Source organism: Chiloscyllium punctatum, chromosome 17 (assembly GCF_047496795.1).
Source record: "Chiloscyllium punctatum isolate Juve2018m chromosome 17, sChiPun1.3, whole genome shotgun sequence".
Classification (NCBI taxonomy): domain Eukaryota; kingdom Metazoa; phylum Chordata; class Chondrichthyes; order Orectolobiformes; family Hemiscylliidae; genus Chiloscyllium; species Chiloscyllium punctatum.
In genome coordinates, this window is record NC_092755.1 from 58,565,302 (window position 1) to 58,583,111 (window position 17,810).

Genomic DNA, 17,810 nt, shown 5'->3' on the forward strand with positions numbered 1-17,810 from the left:
TCATATGAAGAGTGGTTGAGGACTCTGTCTGTGGACGTGATAGGGTTTAGAAGGATGAGGGGGCAATCTGATTGAAACTTAGAGAATACTGAGAGGCCTGGGTAGAGTAGACGTGGAGAAGGTGTTTCCACTAATAGGAGATACTGGGAGCCAAGGGCACAACATCAGGGTGAAGGGATGTCCCATTAGAACTGAGATGAGGAGGTGTTATAGATGTTATACACTTGCAGGAAGTGCACCTATCTCCAGTTCCTCCAAGACTGTGTTAGGGAACTGGAGCTGGAGTTGGATGAACTTAGGATCATTCGAGAGGCAGAGGGGGTCATAGATCGGAGCTTTAGGGAAGTAGTAACTCCAAAGATTGCAGACAGATGGGTGGCAGTGAGGGGGACTGGGAGGAAGCAGCCAGTGCAGGGACCTCCTGCAGCCGTTCCCCTCAAGAACAAGTATACCTTTTTGGATACTTGTGGGGGGTACGACTTACCGGGGCAAGCAATGGGGTTCAGGCCTCTGGCACGGAGCCTGTCCCCGTTGCTCAGAAGGGAAGGGTGGAGAAGAGCACAGCAATAGTTATTGGGGACTCGATTGTTCGGGGCACAGATAGGCGGTTTTGTGGGGGTGAGAGAGACTCACGTTTGGTATGTTGCCTCCCAGGTGCAAGGGTACGTGATGTCTCTGATCGTGTTTTCCGGGTCCTTAAGGGGGAGGGGGAGCAGCCCGAAGTCGTGGTCCACATTGGCACCAACGACATAGGTAGGAGGAGGGCTGAGGATGTTAGGCAGGCTTTCAGGGAGCTAGGTTGGAAGCTCCGAGTTAGAACAGAGTTGTTGTCTCTGGTTTGTTAGCCGTGCCACGTGATAGAGAGTCAAGGAATAGGGAGAGAGAACAGTTAAATGCGTGGCTACAGGGATGGTGCAGGAGGGAGGGATTCCAGTATCTGGATAACTGGGGTTCTTTCTGGGGAAGGTGGGACCTCTATAAACAGGATGGTCTACACCTGAACCTGAGAGGCACCAGTATCCTTGGGGGGAGGTTTGCTAGTGCTCTTGGGGGGGTTTAAACTAACTCTGCAGGGGCATGGGAACCTAGACTGTAGCTTTACGGTGCAGGACCTGGAGTGTAGGGAGGTTAGGAACATGGCATCAATCTCAAAGGAGGGTACCTGTAAACAGGAAAGTGGCTTGAAGTGTGTATACTTCAATGCAAGAAGTATATGAAATAAGGTAGGTGAACTTGCAGCGTGGGTTGGTACCTGGGATTTCGATGTTGTGGCTATTACGGAGACATGGGTAGAACAGGGACAGGATTGGCTGTTGCAGGTTCCAGGGTTTAAATGTTTTAGTAGGGTCAGAGGTGGGGGTAAAAGAGGGGAGATCTTGTCAAAGATAGTATTACAGCGGTGGAAAGGACGATGGATGAAGACTCGCCATCTGAGGTAGTTTGGGCTGAGGTTAGGAATAGGAAAGGTGAGGTCACCCTGTTAGGAGTTTTCTACAGGCCTCCTAATAGTCCTAGAGACGTAGAAGAAAGGATTATGAGGAAGATTCAGGAGAAGAGTGAAAGTAATAGGGTGGTTGTTATGGGGGCTTTAACTTTCCAGATATTGACTGGGAAAGCTATAGCTCGAGTTCGTTGGATGGGTTGGTGTTTGTCCAATGTGTGCAGAAGGGTTTCCTGACACAATATGTAGACAGGCCAACAAGAGTTGAGGCCATACTGGATTTGGTTCTGGGTAACGAACCAGGCCAGGTGTTAGAATTGGAGATAGGTGAGCACTTTGGGGACAGTGACCACAATTTGTTGACTTTCACTGTAGTGATGGAGAGGGATAAGTGTGAACTGCAGGGCAAGAGTTATAGCTGGGGGCAGGGAAATTATGATGCGGTGAGGCACGACTTAGGATGCGTGGCTTGGAAAAGTAGGCTTCAAGGCAAGGGCGCAATTGATATGTGGAGCTTGTTCAAGGAGCAACTATTGAGTGTCCTTGATAAGTATGTATCTGTCAGGCAGGGAGGAAAGGGTCGTGTGAGGGAGCCGTGGTTTAATAAGGAATTGGAATCCCTTGTTAAATGGAAGAGGGGCGGCCTATGTAAAAATGAGGTGTGAAGGTTCAATTGGGGTGATTGAGAGTTATAAGGTAGCCAGGAAGGATCTGAAGAGAAAGCTAAGAGCAGCAAGGAGGGGACATGAAAAGTCCTTAGTTGGTAGGATTAGGGAAAACCCAAAGGCTTTCTATAGGTATGTCAGGAATAAAAGAATGACTAGGGTAGGAATAGGTCCAGTCAAGGATAGTAGTGGGAAGTTGCATGTGGAGGCTGAAGAGATTGGGGAGACACTGAATGAATACTTTTCGTCAGTATTCACTCAGGAACAGGACATTGTTGCCGATGTGAATACTGAGTCACAATTAATTAGAATGGACGGCTTTGAGGTATGTAGGGAAGAGGTATTGGAAATTCTGGAAAGGGTGAAAATAGATAAGTCCCCAGGGCCTGATGGCATTTATCATAGGATTCTCTGGGAAGCAAGGGAGGAGATTGCAGAGCCATTGGCCTTGATTTTTATGTCCTCGTTGTCTACAGGAATAGTGCCAGAAGACTGGAGGATAGCAAATGTGGTTCCCTTCTTCAAGAAGAGGAGTAGGGATAACCCTGGTAACTATAGGCCGGTGAGTCTCACTTCTGTTGTGGGCAAAGTCTTAGAGAGAATTGTAAGGGATAGGAATGATGTGCTCAAGGATAGTCAGCATGGTTTTGTGAAGGGCAGGTCGTGCCTCACAAACCTTATTGAATTCTTTGAGAAGGTGACTAAGGAGGTGGACGAGGGTAAAGCGGTAGATGTGGTGTATATGGATTTTAGTAAGGCGTTTGATAAGGTTCCCCATGGTAGGCTACTGCAAAATGTACGGAGGTATGGCATGGAGGGTGAGTTGGAGGTTTGGATTAGGAATTGGCTGGCTGGAAGAAGACAGAGGGTAGTAGTTGATGGTAAAGGTTCATCTTGGAGTGCAGTTACTAGCGGTGTTCCGCAAGGATCTGTTTTGGGACCATTGCTGTTTGTCATTTTTATAAATGACCTGGAGGAGGGGCTAGAAGGTTGGGTGAGCAAGTTTGCAGATGATACGAAAGTCGGTGGTGTTGTTGACAGTGAGGAAGGATGTGTCAGGTTACAGCAGGATATAGATAAGCTGCAGAGCTGGGCAGAAAGGTGGCAAATGGAGTTCAATGTGGGTAAGTGTGAGGTGATTCACTTTGAATGAGTAACAAAAAGATGGGGTACTGGGCTAATGGTCGGATACTTGGCAGTGTGGATGAGCAGAGGGATCTTGGTGTCCATGTACACAGATCTCTGAAAGTTGCCACCCAGGTAAATAGTGCGGTGAAGAAGGCATATGCCGTACTGGCTTTTATTGATAGAGGGATTGAGTTCCGGAGTCCTGAGGTCATGTTGCAGTTGTATAAGACTCTGGTGCGGCCGCATCTGGAGTATTGTGTGCAGTTTTGGTCGCCATACTATAGGAAGGATGTGGAGGCATTGGAACGAGCGCAGAAGAGGTTTACCAGGATGCTGCCTGATATGGTAGGAAGATCGTATGAGAGAAGGCTGAGGCACTTGGGGCTGTTTTCATTGGAGAAAAGAAGGTTTAGGGGTGACTTGATAGAGGTGTACAAGATAATTAGGGGTTTAGATAGGGTTGACCATGAGAACCTTTTCCCACGTATGGAGTCAGCTATTACGAGGGGGCATAGATTTAAATTAAGGGGTGGTAGGTATAGGACAGATGTTAGGGGTAGATTCTTTACTCAGCGAGTCGTGAGTTCCTGGAATGCCCTGCCAGTAGCAGTGGTGGACTCTCCCTCTTTATGGGCATTTAAACGGGCATTGGATAGGCATATGGAGGATAGTGGGCTAGTGTAGGTTAGGTGGGCTTGGATCGGCGCAACATCGAGGGCCAAAGGGCCTGTCCTGTGCTGTATTTTTCTATGTTCTATGTTCTATGTCATTTCACATGAATCTGGAGGTTCACAGTCAGTGCTGCAATGCTATAACAAATATTGTATGTTTGAGTGCTGGTTTAAATAATTGTTGAAATAATGTTTTAAACAATTCAACTATTAAATAATTCAACACAAAGTTAAAGTATGTTCCTATTTAAGTATAAGACTTTAGCCTACGCTTAATCCCCTGAGAAATTTGGGAGCATAGAGGCTATTTCAAAGATTCAGTGGGGTGACTAGATTGTTTTAAACACTTACCACAATATACTCAGGGAATTGTGACTTGTACTCTTGTAAATTATAGACTTGGAAAAGATTTGATGGAGGCCATGAAACTAAGATCTACATTTAGAAAGAATGGAATCTTGATGCTAAGGTTGTATCATGGCCAAAAATAATAATTGCTAGTTTCTTTTTCTACTTGACAATTATTAAAAGAAGACCAAGTACACATTTTCAGTAAACATTAAATGTAAAAAGTTTGGGAAAATTGCTGTGGCTGAATTGGAGCCTTACAGACCCCAGCATTGGTTTGAAGCTGAACTCTTGTTCACACATGATAATGCTTATATACTGTTTTTTATTAATTATATTGTATTTTGAACTGTTGGCTGATGGTCAAGTTTGACGTAGATTTTGTTACTGTTCCTCTGTGCATTTCAGGGAATGGAAGCGATGCTGGTGCAGCCTCCACCACTGCCAGACTAGACGGTGATCACTGGGTTTTAAATGGCACAAAGGCTTGGATCACGAATGGCTGGGATGCGTCAGCTGCAGTTGTTTTTGCCACCACAGACAAATTACTCAAGCACAAGGTAACTGAAAGTAATAGGTATTGGCAGATTCTGTGGTGCAGAGCTTGTTTGGAAGCGACAGTAACTCTAATGGTGTTGCTATTACATGCAGTCATTGCTGTCCAAACAATAACACTTTTAGAACACTGCATTCAGTTCTGGTCTCCCTGCTGTCAGAAAGGATGTTGTGAAACATGAAAGGATTCAGAGAAGATTTACAAGGGTGTTGCCAGGGCTGAAGGGTTTGAGCTATAAAGAGGCTGAATAGGCTATTTTCCCTGGAGTATTGGAGGCTAAGTGGGGTCCTGGACAAAACCCATGCAGATGCAGGGAGAATGTACAAACTCCACACAGCCAGTCACCTGAGACTGGAACTTGGGTCCCTGGTGTTATGAGGCACGAGTGCTAAACACTGAGCCATTGTGCCACCCTGATGAGAATCTGATGAAGAGATGAGATTCTTCACACTGAATGGTGAGGGGCCTCAGCATGTACTAACATCCCATTATTGCCTCAATAATGAATAGTTTCCCTTCCTGCCACTCGCTGGATGAAAACTTGATGGTGAGTATTACCGGCGTGCAGGTCAGAGTGGTTACTTGGTGACTCCAGCTCACCACTTGCTTGAACATCTCATAGTGTGCTCCATGGGCAGTGACCACACACATGCTTGTCCATGGATCTTGACATCTGACATTCTCTGATCAGCTTACAGTATGGTTCTGCACTTTGATACTCATTGTGAATCTGCTGCAGGGAGTCAAAGACAAGGTGCCCACCTGATGGGTTGGACCAGGCTGCATCTCAGAGCTGAAAATGTGTTGCTGGAAAAGCGCAGCAGGTCAGGCAACATCCAAGGAGCAGGAGAATCGACGTTTCGGGCATGAGCCTTTCTTCAGGAATGAGAGCTGTTTGCTCTTCTCTAAATGCCCATCTTTGGCACTTAGCCCCAACAGCATATTGTGGCAAATACACTGCACGTGTATTAACCAAATGGCCATGTCTCAGAATCTAAGGAGAGCAGTCTTCAGTCAAGTCAAGAGGAGCTGCCTCAGCCATGGGTTCCCAGTAAAAAGGCATAATTCAAGGGCATCTGTACCCAGTCTTGGTACATTGGCTTGAACTGGTCAGGGAACTATGGGGTTGTGCCGTGGTCAGTTCAGCAGCTCCAGTGCAAACAGTCAGGGGATTCATAGTGAGTAGTTGGGGAGCTGCACAGAGATCAGAGAGAGGTCAATTGGAGCTGTCCATCCAAGCTTACTAAAGGGGTGACTCACAGGCAATTCTGAAGGTCATCTGAATAAGGATTGGAGGGGTAGGGGTTTGTCAAGGGACTCCTTGTTATGGAAGTTGGTGAACTGAACTGTCAGGATTGGAGGAAGCAACATGGGTTGTAGAGGGTAAAAGAATTGTGAAGTGGGGATATTGGACATATAGTGGGGGAGGTGGGCAAGGAGAGAATAGTGCCTGGGTAGACAAGAGAAACTGGTAGCATAGTAGGTTGTGGGCAGTTAGCCCCACTGTGCACTGTGGAGGTCTGTACAGCATGATGATGATCATGACTAAATCTGGGGGGTAATATTGAGAGGGCAAATGTAATTCTAGGTGGTGTGTGTGAACACATAGAGGAATAGTGCTGATGGGCTCAACAGCGGCAGTGCCAGGAAGAAAGAGTATGGAGGTTTGGGAGGGTGCTTGGTGACCAGGCTGAGCCCGTGACTCGGTGTACCTAGCATGAGCTGCGACTCTTTCCTATTTAATCGACACGACCATGTGCAGTGTAAATGAACAGTGGATGCAACCATACCTGGAGTGGACAGAGTCAGTGTCTTTTGCTGCCTGAGCATGCAGACACTGCTTGTGAGCAATGTGAGGCTATTCAAGGAGCAATTGCATTGATCAGGGACTTGCATAGTACAGGTTGAAGTTATCTTTAATCATAGCATTGTTTCTGTGAAACACAGGCAATGTTTAACTGTGTGAGATACAAATCCTGGTCACATGGAATCTTGGCCATGTCATTGGTCGTTTGCAGATTGAAGATAGCCACCTCTGTGAAGCGGAATCAGTCACAGTGACTTTAAAAGTGGTGTCTGTGGATCATAATTTATAAAGATAGCCCAAGGTCTCATAGGCTGCACAGAGGCCACAGAAAGTATTGCCTCTCACCTTCTGTAAGGTGCTCTGAAATGGGATGATGCCTCTCATGAGTGATGTGGAGCTGGGAGGCCAAGAGCTGAGTGTTCACACAACATTTACAATCTCCTACTGTCTCTCTGTGAGCTGGCCAGTGCTGCATTCATCAGAATAAGGCACTATGTCAAGGTACCATGTGGAGACATTCCATGACCCTCCGCTTTTGGAGGGATCCATGTCCCACTGTATGGAGGACCGTGCTATACTGACTGCTCAAATTACCAAGGGCCTATTCTGCTTTGCATAATTCCTCACACAGGTTCCTTTGCAAGTTTAACAGACAAATTGAGCCACAAAAGGTATTCTTATTGCTGTTGTTGCAGTACAATGTGAAGGTGTAGAGACATGGAGGAGGAACAGATGCATTAGCAAGTCCAAGACCAGCAGCAACCATAACCAGATGCTGAAGAACCTCCGCATGAGGACAAAGCGGCTGAAAAGCCCTGCAAGATATGCGGGAGGAACAGAAAGACCAGAGTCGATCGCCGTTAATGCCATTTCCCCCAAGTGAGCAAAGGCACAGGGTCAGCACAGACTGAGGATGGCCCAGGGCTGCCTCACAGCACCAGGGTCCCAGGTTCGATTCCAGCCTCAGGTGACTGTCTGTGTGGAGTTTGCACATTCTCCCCGTGTCTGTGTGGGTTTTCTCTGGGTGCTCCGGTTTCCTCCCACAGTCCAAAGATGTGCAGGTTAGGTGAATTGGCCATGCTAAATTGCCCACAGTGTGATGTGCATTAGTCAGAGGGAAATGGGTCTGTGTGGGTTACTCTTCAGAGGTTCACTGTGGACTTGTTGGGCCGAAGGGCCTGTTTCCACACTGTAGGGAATCTAATCTTGTACTGTCACAGGACTGTGCCTGGTGCCGGAGTGGAACCCGCAATTCGAAGGAGTGGGTGTCTGTCCCTGTGAGCATCAAGCTAATGGCTGTGTTGAACTTCAATGTGACTGGCTCTTTCCAAGGATCCACTGGGGAGTTGTGTGAGAGCTCTCAATTTTCAACCCACAAATGTATCAAAACAGTAACTAATTCATTTTGTGACACATCACACTGTTTCATCTTGTTTCTTTGAGATGAGGTTAATGCTCAGCCTGAGCAGTAGATCTGGCAACATTGGCATCACTGCGTTCTAGAATGCAGCAGTAGTGCAAAAATAAAACAAGTATTCTATTTCATCCATTGTACAAGTCAGCTGTGATCAAAGGTACCACATTCTTTAAGTCTGTGCCAGTAACTCTGGGAGCTGCCAGGATGGCTATGTCTTTGAAAGCTCTCATGTTCTTGCTGAGTTTCAAAGGCCCAATGCCCAATGCCATTGGGATGGCTACTGGGGGGCAAGAGCTACCTTCTGTGACTATGGCTGATAATCCTGTTAAATGACTCCCTAACTGAGGCCGATGCAATAAATACAATGCAACTTATTCTTCGACCAGGGCTATGATGGGGCAGACAACAGATCTGCCGAAGATTAAGTTCTGATGCATGATCTGGTCTGGGACACCTTGCACTATGCTCCAGACAGAACATGCCTCATTATCCTAGATTGCTGTACTCTGCATAACTGGAGCAGGCCGTGAGGGGATGTCTCCGAAAAGCTGGAAGAGTCTCCCAAGGCGGAGGGGAATACCACCTTCTGTTTGACAGAACAGAGCAACATCAAATGTAACCAGTCAGATTGCACTTGACTGACATGTCGTTCCAGTGCATGAAAGCTGGATGTCATGATTATTTATTAACTGTACATTTACAGGCACTCAAAAAGCAAGCAACCTGTTTCTGATGGAGAAACGCAGCTCCGACTTCATTTTTGCTGCTGTTGAATAGAAGTTAATACTTTAAGGATGTATGTGATGGTTCCACAGTTAACAATGAGAAGATGTCGGGCTACGCTAGGTATGGAGGAAAGAGCAGTACTGACTTAGACAGGGATAAAAGATGGGATGGGGCTAAGGGATGGGTTAGTTGTGTGGCTTGGTTCTTACACAGCGGGAGATGTAAGAATGTGCAGTGAAGTGTCAGCCGTGCTATGTATGTGCTGTTGATGTGTGGTGAAGGGCGATTCTGCACTGTCAGTGCTTGACCAGGTACATGGCTGGACTTCAAAGATGGTGCCGGCTTGGGATCCTGGGAATGCTAGCACTGGGAGAAATTTCGCCTGTGGCAAGTGGAAAAATTGGAAAAGCGTGCTGTATGGTAATGTGATGAGTTTGGAAAGATAGTGTGAGAAAAAACGCTCTGCCTTGTACAGAGAAGCCCTGCATTAATGTCACCAAAACTGATACACAGTTGATTTCTGGTAAAACTCAGCCTTAAAGTTTAACAGTTAAGAGTTGAAGCCTTAATTCTGTCCTGTTATTGCTTACAATAATGCCAGACTTTTCCTGCATACCATACACACCTTTCCTTCCATATTTTGTGTGTTGGTTCCTGAATGTTTTCTTTGTGTGAAAGCATGGAAATGTACAAACAAAACGAATGGAAACAATAAAACACATTAACATTACGACTAAACACATTAAAAATTTACAGAGTTTTGGTTTGGTGCCACAATACCAAAAGCTCGCAGGAATGGTTTTCAAATGCTGACTAGAATCTGTGAATCTATCCCATATATTTTATGCGGATTAACTTTTGCAATTTTGTTTCTGAACAGAGTGCACAGCCAGAACCTTAACCTTTATTTGGGAAAAAAAAGTAGTGCGTGGACATAGATCATTGACTATCTATTGAGAAATAGTAAAGATAAACAAACATAGCATGACTCACCATCACCATTCTTTAATCCACCACTAAATAGCACAATTGACTGCCAGCATGCTATAATCCATTAATCATTCCCACGCAATTTTGTTTTGCTTGTACCTTAAAAGTTTAAATTATATTGTTGTCTTTTGGAGATTTTTCTGTTGGGGGTTTGTGTTGCCAGGAATTAGGATGCTTGTCAGATTTACAGTGTTGATAATGAGGGTCAATGTCGAAAGGAACTCTGTTCTTCCTTCCTCTGTTTGTCAGCGGGGCCAATGAAATGACATTAAAAGTAGAACAAGAAAAATAAATTGATTAGTAAGATTGGCAGTAAACCAAGCGTGTAGAAGAGCTTAAATTGTGTAAGAATTGAGCAAATAAATTCAGGAAGAGAGGAGGGTTGCATAAAGAAAGTATGTAACTGGCACTCACTAGGTGATCAACAGGGCTTTGAGACATGATTAGTTACTTTGTCATTATTTCAGTGATAACAACAATTTGTAAATTACCATTTTTTGGTGGATGTTTTCTTCTGTTTTCACTCGTCGTTAAACTCACAGCTACTAGTCACATCCCCATTGATTTCATACCAATGCTTCCCTGCTTAACCAATTCCTATCTCACATCACTATGTAGCCTCCAATTCCAGCTAGTCTCATTTTTATTGACAGTCCCCATGCGAAATTTATCAAATGCTTTTTTGAAATCCACGTAAGTAAGAATCATAGATTCTTTGTCCCTAAGTCTTCAAAAACACCCTATGTTAATTAGACTTAGCTCATTCTTTACAAATTCATGCTGCTGTTAATGTTTAGTCAGGCTCAACATTAGCCTGATTATAATGTAGCGTTTTGCAGTTTTTGGATCCAATGGGATAAGTCCTGACCTGAATGCTTTGGGGATCATGACTAAGGCACCTACAAATTCCCATTGTCTTTTTTAATATCTTGGGATGAAATCAGCCAGGTCCTAGAGACTTGTATATATTGTATTTAGTATGTTCCTCCTTTGATTTATTTTTAGTTTCCTTGTACTTTCTTAGATACTTTATTTTTAACTTCTACTGTGAAGACTAACAGAAAGTACATACTTAGAATGCTGTTTTCTGCGGATCAGCAAGTAGTTTCTGTGCTTTCTGAATATATTTGCTCCTGTCCATAATAACCATCATTCTGTCCTCATCCACTAGTACTATGATTATGTACTTGTCATTTTTGAATGTTTTTAGGGCTTCTGTCTCTTTGGTATTGAGGTTGTTTATTTGTCTTTTCTTTGTTAGTAAGGGTGCAATGGTTTGTATGACTGCTTGCTGTGTCTCTTTGGTTAGTCCACTCGTTCTGAGCCTACGTTCGAGTGCAGCTAGGAAGACTGCAGTCTTTGCATCCCCATGGTTGTAGTTGAGTTCCTTGGCTTTTTGTGTCTGTAAGCTGTCTGTTGGAGAGGTTTCTTACCCAGGTGTCTGTTGCGTTGCCTTCTCTGCTGTTGGTTAGCTTTGTATTTTGTTGTGTAGAGCCGTTCTCTTTCTGTATGTGGCTCTGTTCTCTCCTATGGTGATGGCCGGTTTGATTGTCGCAGTCCACTTCTGATTGGTTGTTTTTGAAATTAATGATTTTTGGCGTGCAGTTTTTGTCGTTACCTATGTAGTCTGTTGTGCACGTCCATATTCATAGCCTGGATCATTCTGAGACCGTTATGTCTGACCGTTTCTCTGGCTTGTGGCTTGTGGGTTGTTGATTGGTGATCTGTATCTGACACAGGGTTTAAGCATTTGATTCCTTCGGCATCCATGTAGGGATCGGAGTTGTTCGTAGGTAGCGCTTAAGTGGTTGACACAGAATTCCCATTTTCTTGCTTGTCTTAGTGTGTCAGTTGCGCAAAGATTTGTAGGTTATTATGGACAAGACCAAATATATTCAGAAAGCAGAGAAATTACTTGCAGATACCAACACCTACCTATAGAGGGAGTATGGCCCCACACCACAGCTAACCAATAGAATTAACACACTATGGAACTTGCAAAGAAATGGACAATAACCAGGATTGATCGACAAAGGACGAAACCAGAAAGCAACAACACCCCAAGATTTTACAGATTACCCAAGGTACACAAGCCAGAAATACCACTTAGACCCATTATGGCACTCCCTGGACCTCCATCGCATAAACTGGCAAAAGCACTTCAACAAAAACTGAAACATCTTATCAGAGGATCCAAGCACTCCATACAATCATCACAGGAATTCCTAGACAACATCAAGAACATAAGCATAGACAAGAATGAAACAATGGTCTCATTTGTTGTAACGGCATTGTTCACTTCAATTGGCAAAACTCTAGCCAGAGAGACAATAGCCAACCTTCTGGACAGGTAGAATAGACAACACGACAGGGAACCTATCACCAAGGAAGGCACGCTCAAACTACTAGACCTGTACTTGATGACATACTTCATATTTAACAACCAAATATATGGACAGATCAATGAGACACCTGTGGACACCCATCTCCAAGCTCATATCAGAAGCAGTGATGCAAAGCTTGGAAGAAACAGCCCTCCTACAAATCCAGCCCAAACTCTGGATCAGATACGTGGACGACACTTTTGTAATTAATAAGAGAACAGAAATCGAGAACAGAAATCGAGAACACACATCAGATTATTAAAACCATGCTCACAGGGATCAAATTTCTGAGAGATCAGGAAACCAACAACCAACTCCCATTCCTGGATTGATGGTAAAAAAACACAGAATGGTAAATGCACCACAGAAGTACAGAAAAGCCACACACACTGACCAGGTCCTGCATTACAACAGCAACCACCTAAAGAAACACAAGACAAGCAGCATTCGGACCCTGTTCAAAAGGGCTACAGCACACTGTAGCGCACCTGACCTGCAAAGTGGAGAAGCAGAACACCTCTACAGAGTTCACCAAGAATGGATATCACCACAAGTTCATTCACAGATGCCTAACGGACATGCCGTGTCCCAACACGTGCCACCTTATATAAAATAAATCTCAGAACTACCTTATATAAAATACATCTCAGACTGACAGCCAGACTTCCCAGGCCATTCGGATTCATGACGGCCAATAAACCGACAGCCACGCTCAGATAACAACTCACCAAAACAAAAGACCCAATATCCATCATCTGCAAGACAAACGTAATTTACAAGATTCCATGCAAAGTCTGCACAAAACATTATATAAGACAAATAGGCAGACAACTAAAAATCCGCATTCACGAACACCAACTAGCCACAAAATATCACGATCAGCTGTCCCTAGTAGCCACACACAGAGGGCTAGGGCCACAAATCCGACTGGGACAACACAACGCTCATTGGACAAACTTAACAGAGGACAGCCAAAGAATTTCTAGAAGCATGGCACTCATCCATGGATTCCATCAACAAACACATAAACCTAGACCCAATATATCGGCCACTATAACGAACAACTGGAACCTGCAACTGGAAGCAGCAGGAACAGAACCAAATAAATTCCAGAAGACACAGTACAGCAGTGCTTCACAGGAGGCTCCAAAGCCCTGAACATGTCACCTAGACAGCGGACGAAACATGTGCAAATCAACTTCCCAGCTCGGCAACCATACTCACACCATGGCAACCAGTGCCCTAGCTACAAATCTTTACCCAAACCTTGAGTAATAAAGGCTTATTTCCAATGAGCCCTCTTTACTTGTTTCTGTATTTTAGTGTCTACCTATTGTGGTCAGTTTCTGTTGTCAGTCCCTCCAAAGTCCACTTTGTCTAAATTGAAAAATGTTAGAGCAGTGAATAAAATGGCTCACCCGTCTCGCTTTCAAACTTGTATTCAATTTAATGTTGTTTTGCACACCATTGGCTAGATGTTCCCTTATTATTGATAGGGTGTGTGTTCCTAAAGCAGGAGATGGAACACCACTATTAGTTATGGTTGTCCTGATCCATTGGTGCATGCACAGTTGCATCCATGATGTCACATTATTTACATAAAGGCTGCATTTAAACACATAATCTGTTTGCCTGTTGAAAAGAGAAAATGTAGAAATTTAGTGGCTGGAAAAGTCTCTTCCTAAAGATTACCACTCCCAATGTATTCATATTCTTGTAAACCTGATGACTTTATTTACAGTTATTTATAGTTTCAACAGAGTGCAATTTGAAAAACACCACTTCCAGTGTGAACATGCATGTGATGTGCTGCCCCCAGCAGTGGCATTGGCCATAGTTACAGTCTACGAGTAAATTATTGACTGAATCAGACTTTTTGGCTCTGAATTTAATTTGGCTAATAACAACTGAACCAGCAGATGGTGCACTGTGACAGCTTTTTGTTCTCAACAATCGAGACTTTTTTTTTAAAATTAGGGTTAATTGATATCAAAGCCACACTAATCAAGTTTTAATTATCCAAGCTATTTTCCAATGTTAGGCTCTGCAAATGTGGCCAGGCAAAATTTTTTAAAGATGGAGTGATTGCTAATTTCTGATTGTGTAATTTGAAATACTTTGTTTAATTTCTTGTTATGTGAAGTCTAGACTGTGGAGAGCCAGGAAAGTAATTGATCTTTATTTTCACTTGATCTGACAAGTTGTAACATGCAGTTTAATTTTAGTCTATTTGAGTGACAATCAAAATGGTGTTACAGGTTTAACAGGAAAATTACCTTTAGTTACCACCGAGTAAAAGGAACATACAAATTGTGACACTTTTTAAAAATCCACAACATTTCTGTAAAATGCATCTTTTATTTTGATAAAATGCTGCTGTGAAACATCTCATGCTGTTTTATTGCTCTGTAAATATAAGCTGATGATGTTGCAAAAGCATTGACAATTTTAATAGTATTGTATCTCTGAAGTTGTCAAATACATTCAATCCCTTATTGTTGCTGAGTCCACAGCAGTATGGAGGAGCTTCCATTGCCTGTGACTCTGGAACTTTGTCTCATTTTCCTTATGTCCTCAGTCCCCAAAGCAGCCACTTAGAAGCGATTGTCTTGGTTACTGCTGCTGGAAGGTAGGACAGTGCACAGCAGCACTTAAGAGGACATCATTTTTAAAGGAGCTGTAAATACAACAGCCAGTTCACCTGAAAGAATTGACGCCTTGCGACCTCACCAAGTATATCATAAGAACTGTCAGTTTATCACACACCATCTTGAACCTGAGACCTATTTCTTCAAAGGCATGTGCCATTGTGTACACAGCAAATTCAACAGCCGAATCAAGTAATCTCATAGTGATGTGGAGTTTAATTTCCCAAGTGGTCAACATGTTAGAATTATGGAACGGCTGTACAGCACAGGAGGCCATTTAGTCTGTCACAGCCGTGTCCTTATCGGCTGTCAGTGACAGCCACTCAGCTTTTCCAACTCTTCTGTCTTGCTGGAAATTTGTTTTCTTTTCAGATAATTATCTAATTTTCTTTTGAAAGCCACAATTGAATTGCCCCATCAAAGTTTCAGGCAATACATTCTGGATCCTAGCCAGTTACTGTGGAGAAAAGATTTTCTTCAAGTCACCTTTTGGCTTGTTTGCCAGTCACCTGAAATCAATATAAATATAAATTGATATAAATACAATAAATCACAATTTCCTTTCACAGCATGTTTGTGAAGAAACTAAGAAGAATTGTTGGCTTGCTGTCACTTTTTGTAGTGCTTTGAAATATTCAGATGAAATAGTAATATGCCCGGTATGAAGAAGATCACTGAAGACTCTGGGATACAACTGTATCAAGCAGTGACAGATATAGATTATCATTAAACTGCAGAAAACAGTATGCTTGGTAGCATCAAAAAAAAGGAGTGTACCCAGATGCAAAATAACATTGGAATTGTTTATTTTAAAGCAAGCGTCATTTTACTACCTGGGAATCTGAATAACCTAATGGGAAAAATGATCAGGATATCAGGAAGTGCATGACACATGCAAAAAAACTTCACAAAAATGTGTAATCTCTTGAAATAATCTGTCTTTGAAAAGCATAATCAGATCACAAAAATGTTTGGTAGCACAGAACTTAAGCATTGCCAAAAAGAGACTCAAAGTCAAACCATTCCAACTTCTGCTTCTTAGGACTGGGATATAAGAAACGAAGTTTAGAAATAAAACTGCAATTTATACAACTGCTGATTGGTTGACTTGGAGATGCACAAGGAACTGTTAACTGTTAATCTTTGTTATCTGGGTAACGTCACAACAGACAGGTAGGCTCTGATTGGCCAGGGTGTTGCCAAGGGAAATGCAGCAGGGAATGGAAGTTTCCATAATCCTTTCCTTAATTAAAAAGATGCAACTTAAGGACAAACTCTTTTGCCAATAATGAACAGGGCTATGCGTGAATATATGTAGCATCTAGATGATGGCAGTACACTAATCAGCCAGGCTTAGTCATAATTGGTGAAGGATCAGCCACAAATAGGTCTTTGGAGGAAGAGGCATGTACCTAGTAACAAAAGTAATTTATTTCATAATGATTAGATAACAAGTTACATGAGCATTAGATAAGAGACATTGATTTCTTCTAAACTACTTCATGGTTGTAGAATGGCTGTGGCTCAAAGACTAACAGACTAGCTCCTCCCAGGGGCTGCCATGTATGTAAAATGGGCAGGACTATATGGAATATCCACTATTAGCCCTCTCAGGTAGACTGCCTTATATAACAGTCATCATACTGCCTGCTGCAGTTGGTCAAAATGCCATGATATTGGAAACAGACCCCAATTGTTGGGACATACTATAAAAACTGTATAATTTCATTTTTTGATTTTGATTGTGAACTGAAATGGGAAAAAAGGATCATGGGAAATGGACTTCAGAAAGGCATTTGACCAGGGTCCCCATGAGAGACTGGTTAACAAGGTTAGATCTCATGGAATACAGAGAGAACTAGCCATTTGGATACAAAACTGGCTCAAAGGGAGAAGACAGAGGCTGGTAGTAGAGGGTTGATTTTCAGACTGGAGGCCTGTGACCAGTGGAGTGTCACAAGGATCGGTGCTGGGTCCACTACATTTTGTCATTTATATAAATAATCTGGATGTGAGCGTAGGAGGTATAGTTAGTAAGTTTGCAGATGACACCAAAATTGGAGATATAGTGGACAGCGAAGCAGGTTACTTAAGAGTACAATGGGATCTTGATCAGATGGGCCAATGGGCAGAGGAGTGGCAGATGGAGTTTAATTTAGATAATTATGAGGTGTTGCATTTTGGAAAAGCAAATCAGAGCAGGACGTATACACTTAATGATAAGGTCCTAGGGAGTGTTGCTGAACAAAGAGACCTTGGAGTGCAGGTTCATAGTTCCTAGAAAGTAGAGTTGCAGGTAGATAAGATAGCGAAGAAGGTGTTTGGTATGCTTTCCTTTATAGGTCGATTTAAGCTATAGGGAGAGGCTGAATAGGCTGGGGCTGTTTTCCCTGGTTTATAAAATCATGAGGAGTATGGATAGGATAAATAGACAAGGTCTTTTCCCTGAGGTGGGGGAGTCCAGAGCTAGAGGGTACAGCTTTAGGGTGAGAGGAAAAAGACTTAAAGGGATCTAAGGGCAACTTCTTCACGCAGAGTGTGGTACATATATGGAATGAGCTGCCAGAGGAAGAGGTGGAGGCTAGTACAAATGCAACATTTAAAAGGCATCTGGATGGGTACATGAATAGGAAGGGTTTAGAGGGATATGGGCCAGGTGTTGGCAAATGGGACTAGATTAGGTTGGGATGTCTGGTCGGCATGGATGGGTTGGATTGAGGGGTCTGTTTCCATGCTGTACCTCTCTATGACTGTATGACCATCTTAAACCAAAGGACCAGTGAAAGGAATTGCCGGACTTTTGAAATCAAGCGATTGAAAGTTATTGTGTGCAGTGTTTACACAGTTGCTTGGTTTAAGCAATGAGTGGGGTGGTCTTTGTGAGAGCATTGCAGGTTGTGTATGCAGGTTGAGATTTGTTAGAGTGTTGCAGATTGAGATTTTTTTTAGATTAGATTACATTACAGTGTGGAAACAGGCCCTTCGGCCCAACAAGTCCACACCGCCCTGCCGAAGCGCAACCCACCCGT

At 43.3% G+C, this 17,810-nt stretch overlaps 1 protein-coding gene across 4 annotated transcripts in view; it reads left to right on the top strand.

Annotated features, from left to right (window-relative positions):
* The window catches only part of acads (acyl-CoA dehydrogenase short chain), a 196,175-nt gene that overhangs the window by 42,664 nt on the left and 135,701 nt on the right, over positions 1-17,810 (top strand). For all 4 annotated transcript variants that reach the window (XM_072587254.1, XM_072587253.1, XM_072587255.1 and 1 more), the window contains exon 5: positions 4,662-4,813. In XM_072587254.1, the coding sequence (XP_072443355.1) occupies positions 4,662-4,813 (152 nt within the window). The remainder of the gene's footprint in view (positions 1-4,661; positions 4,814-17,810) is intronic.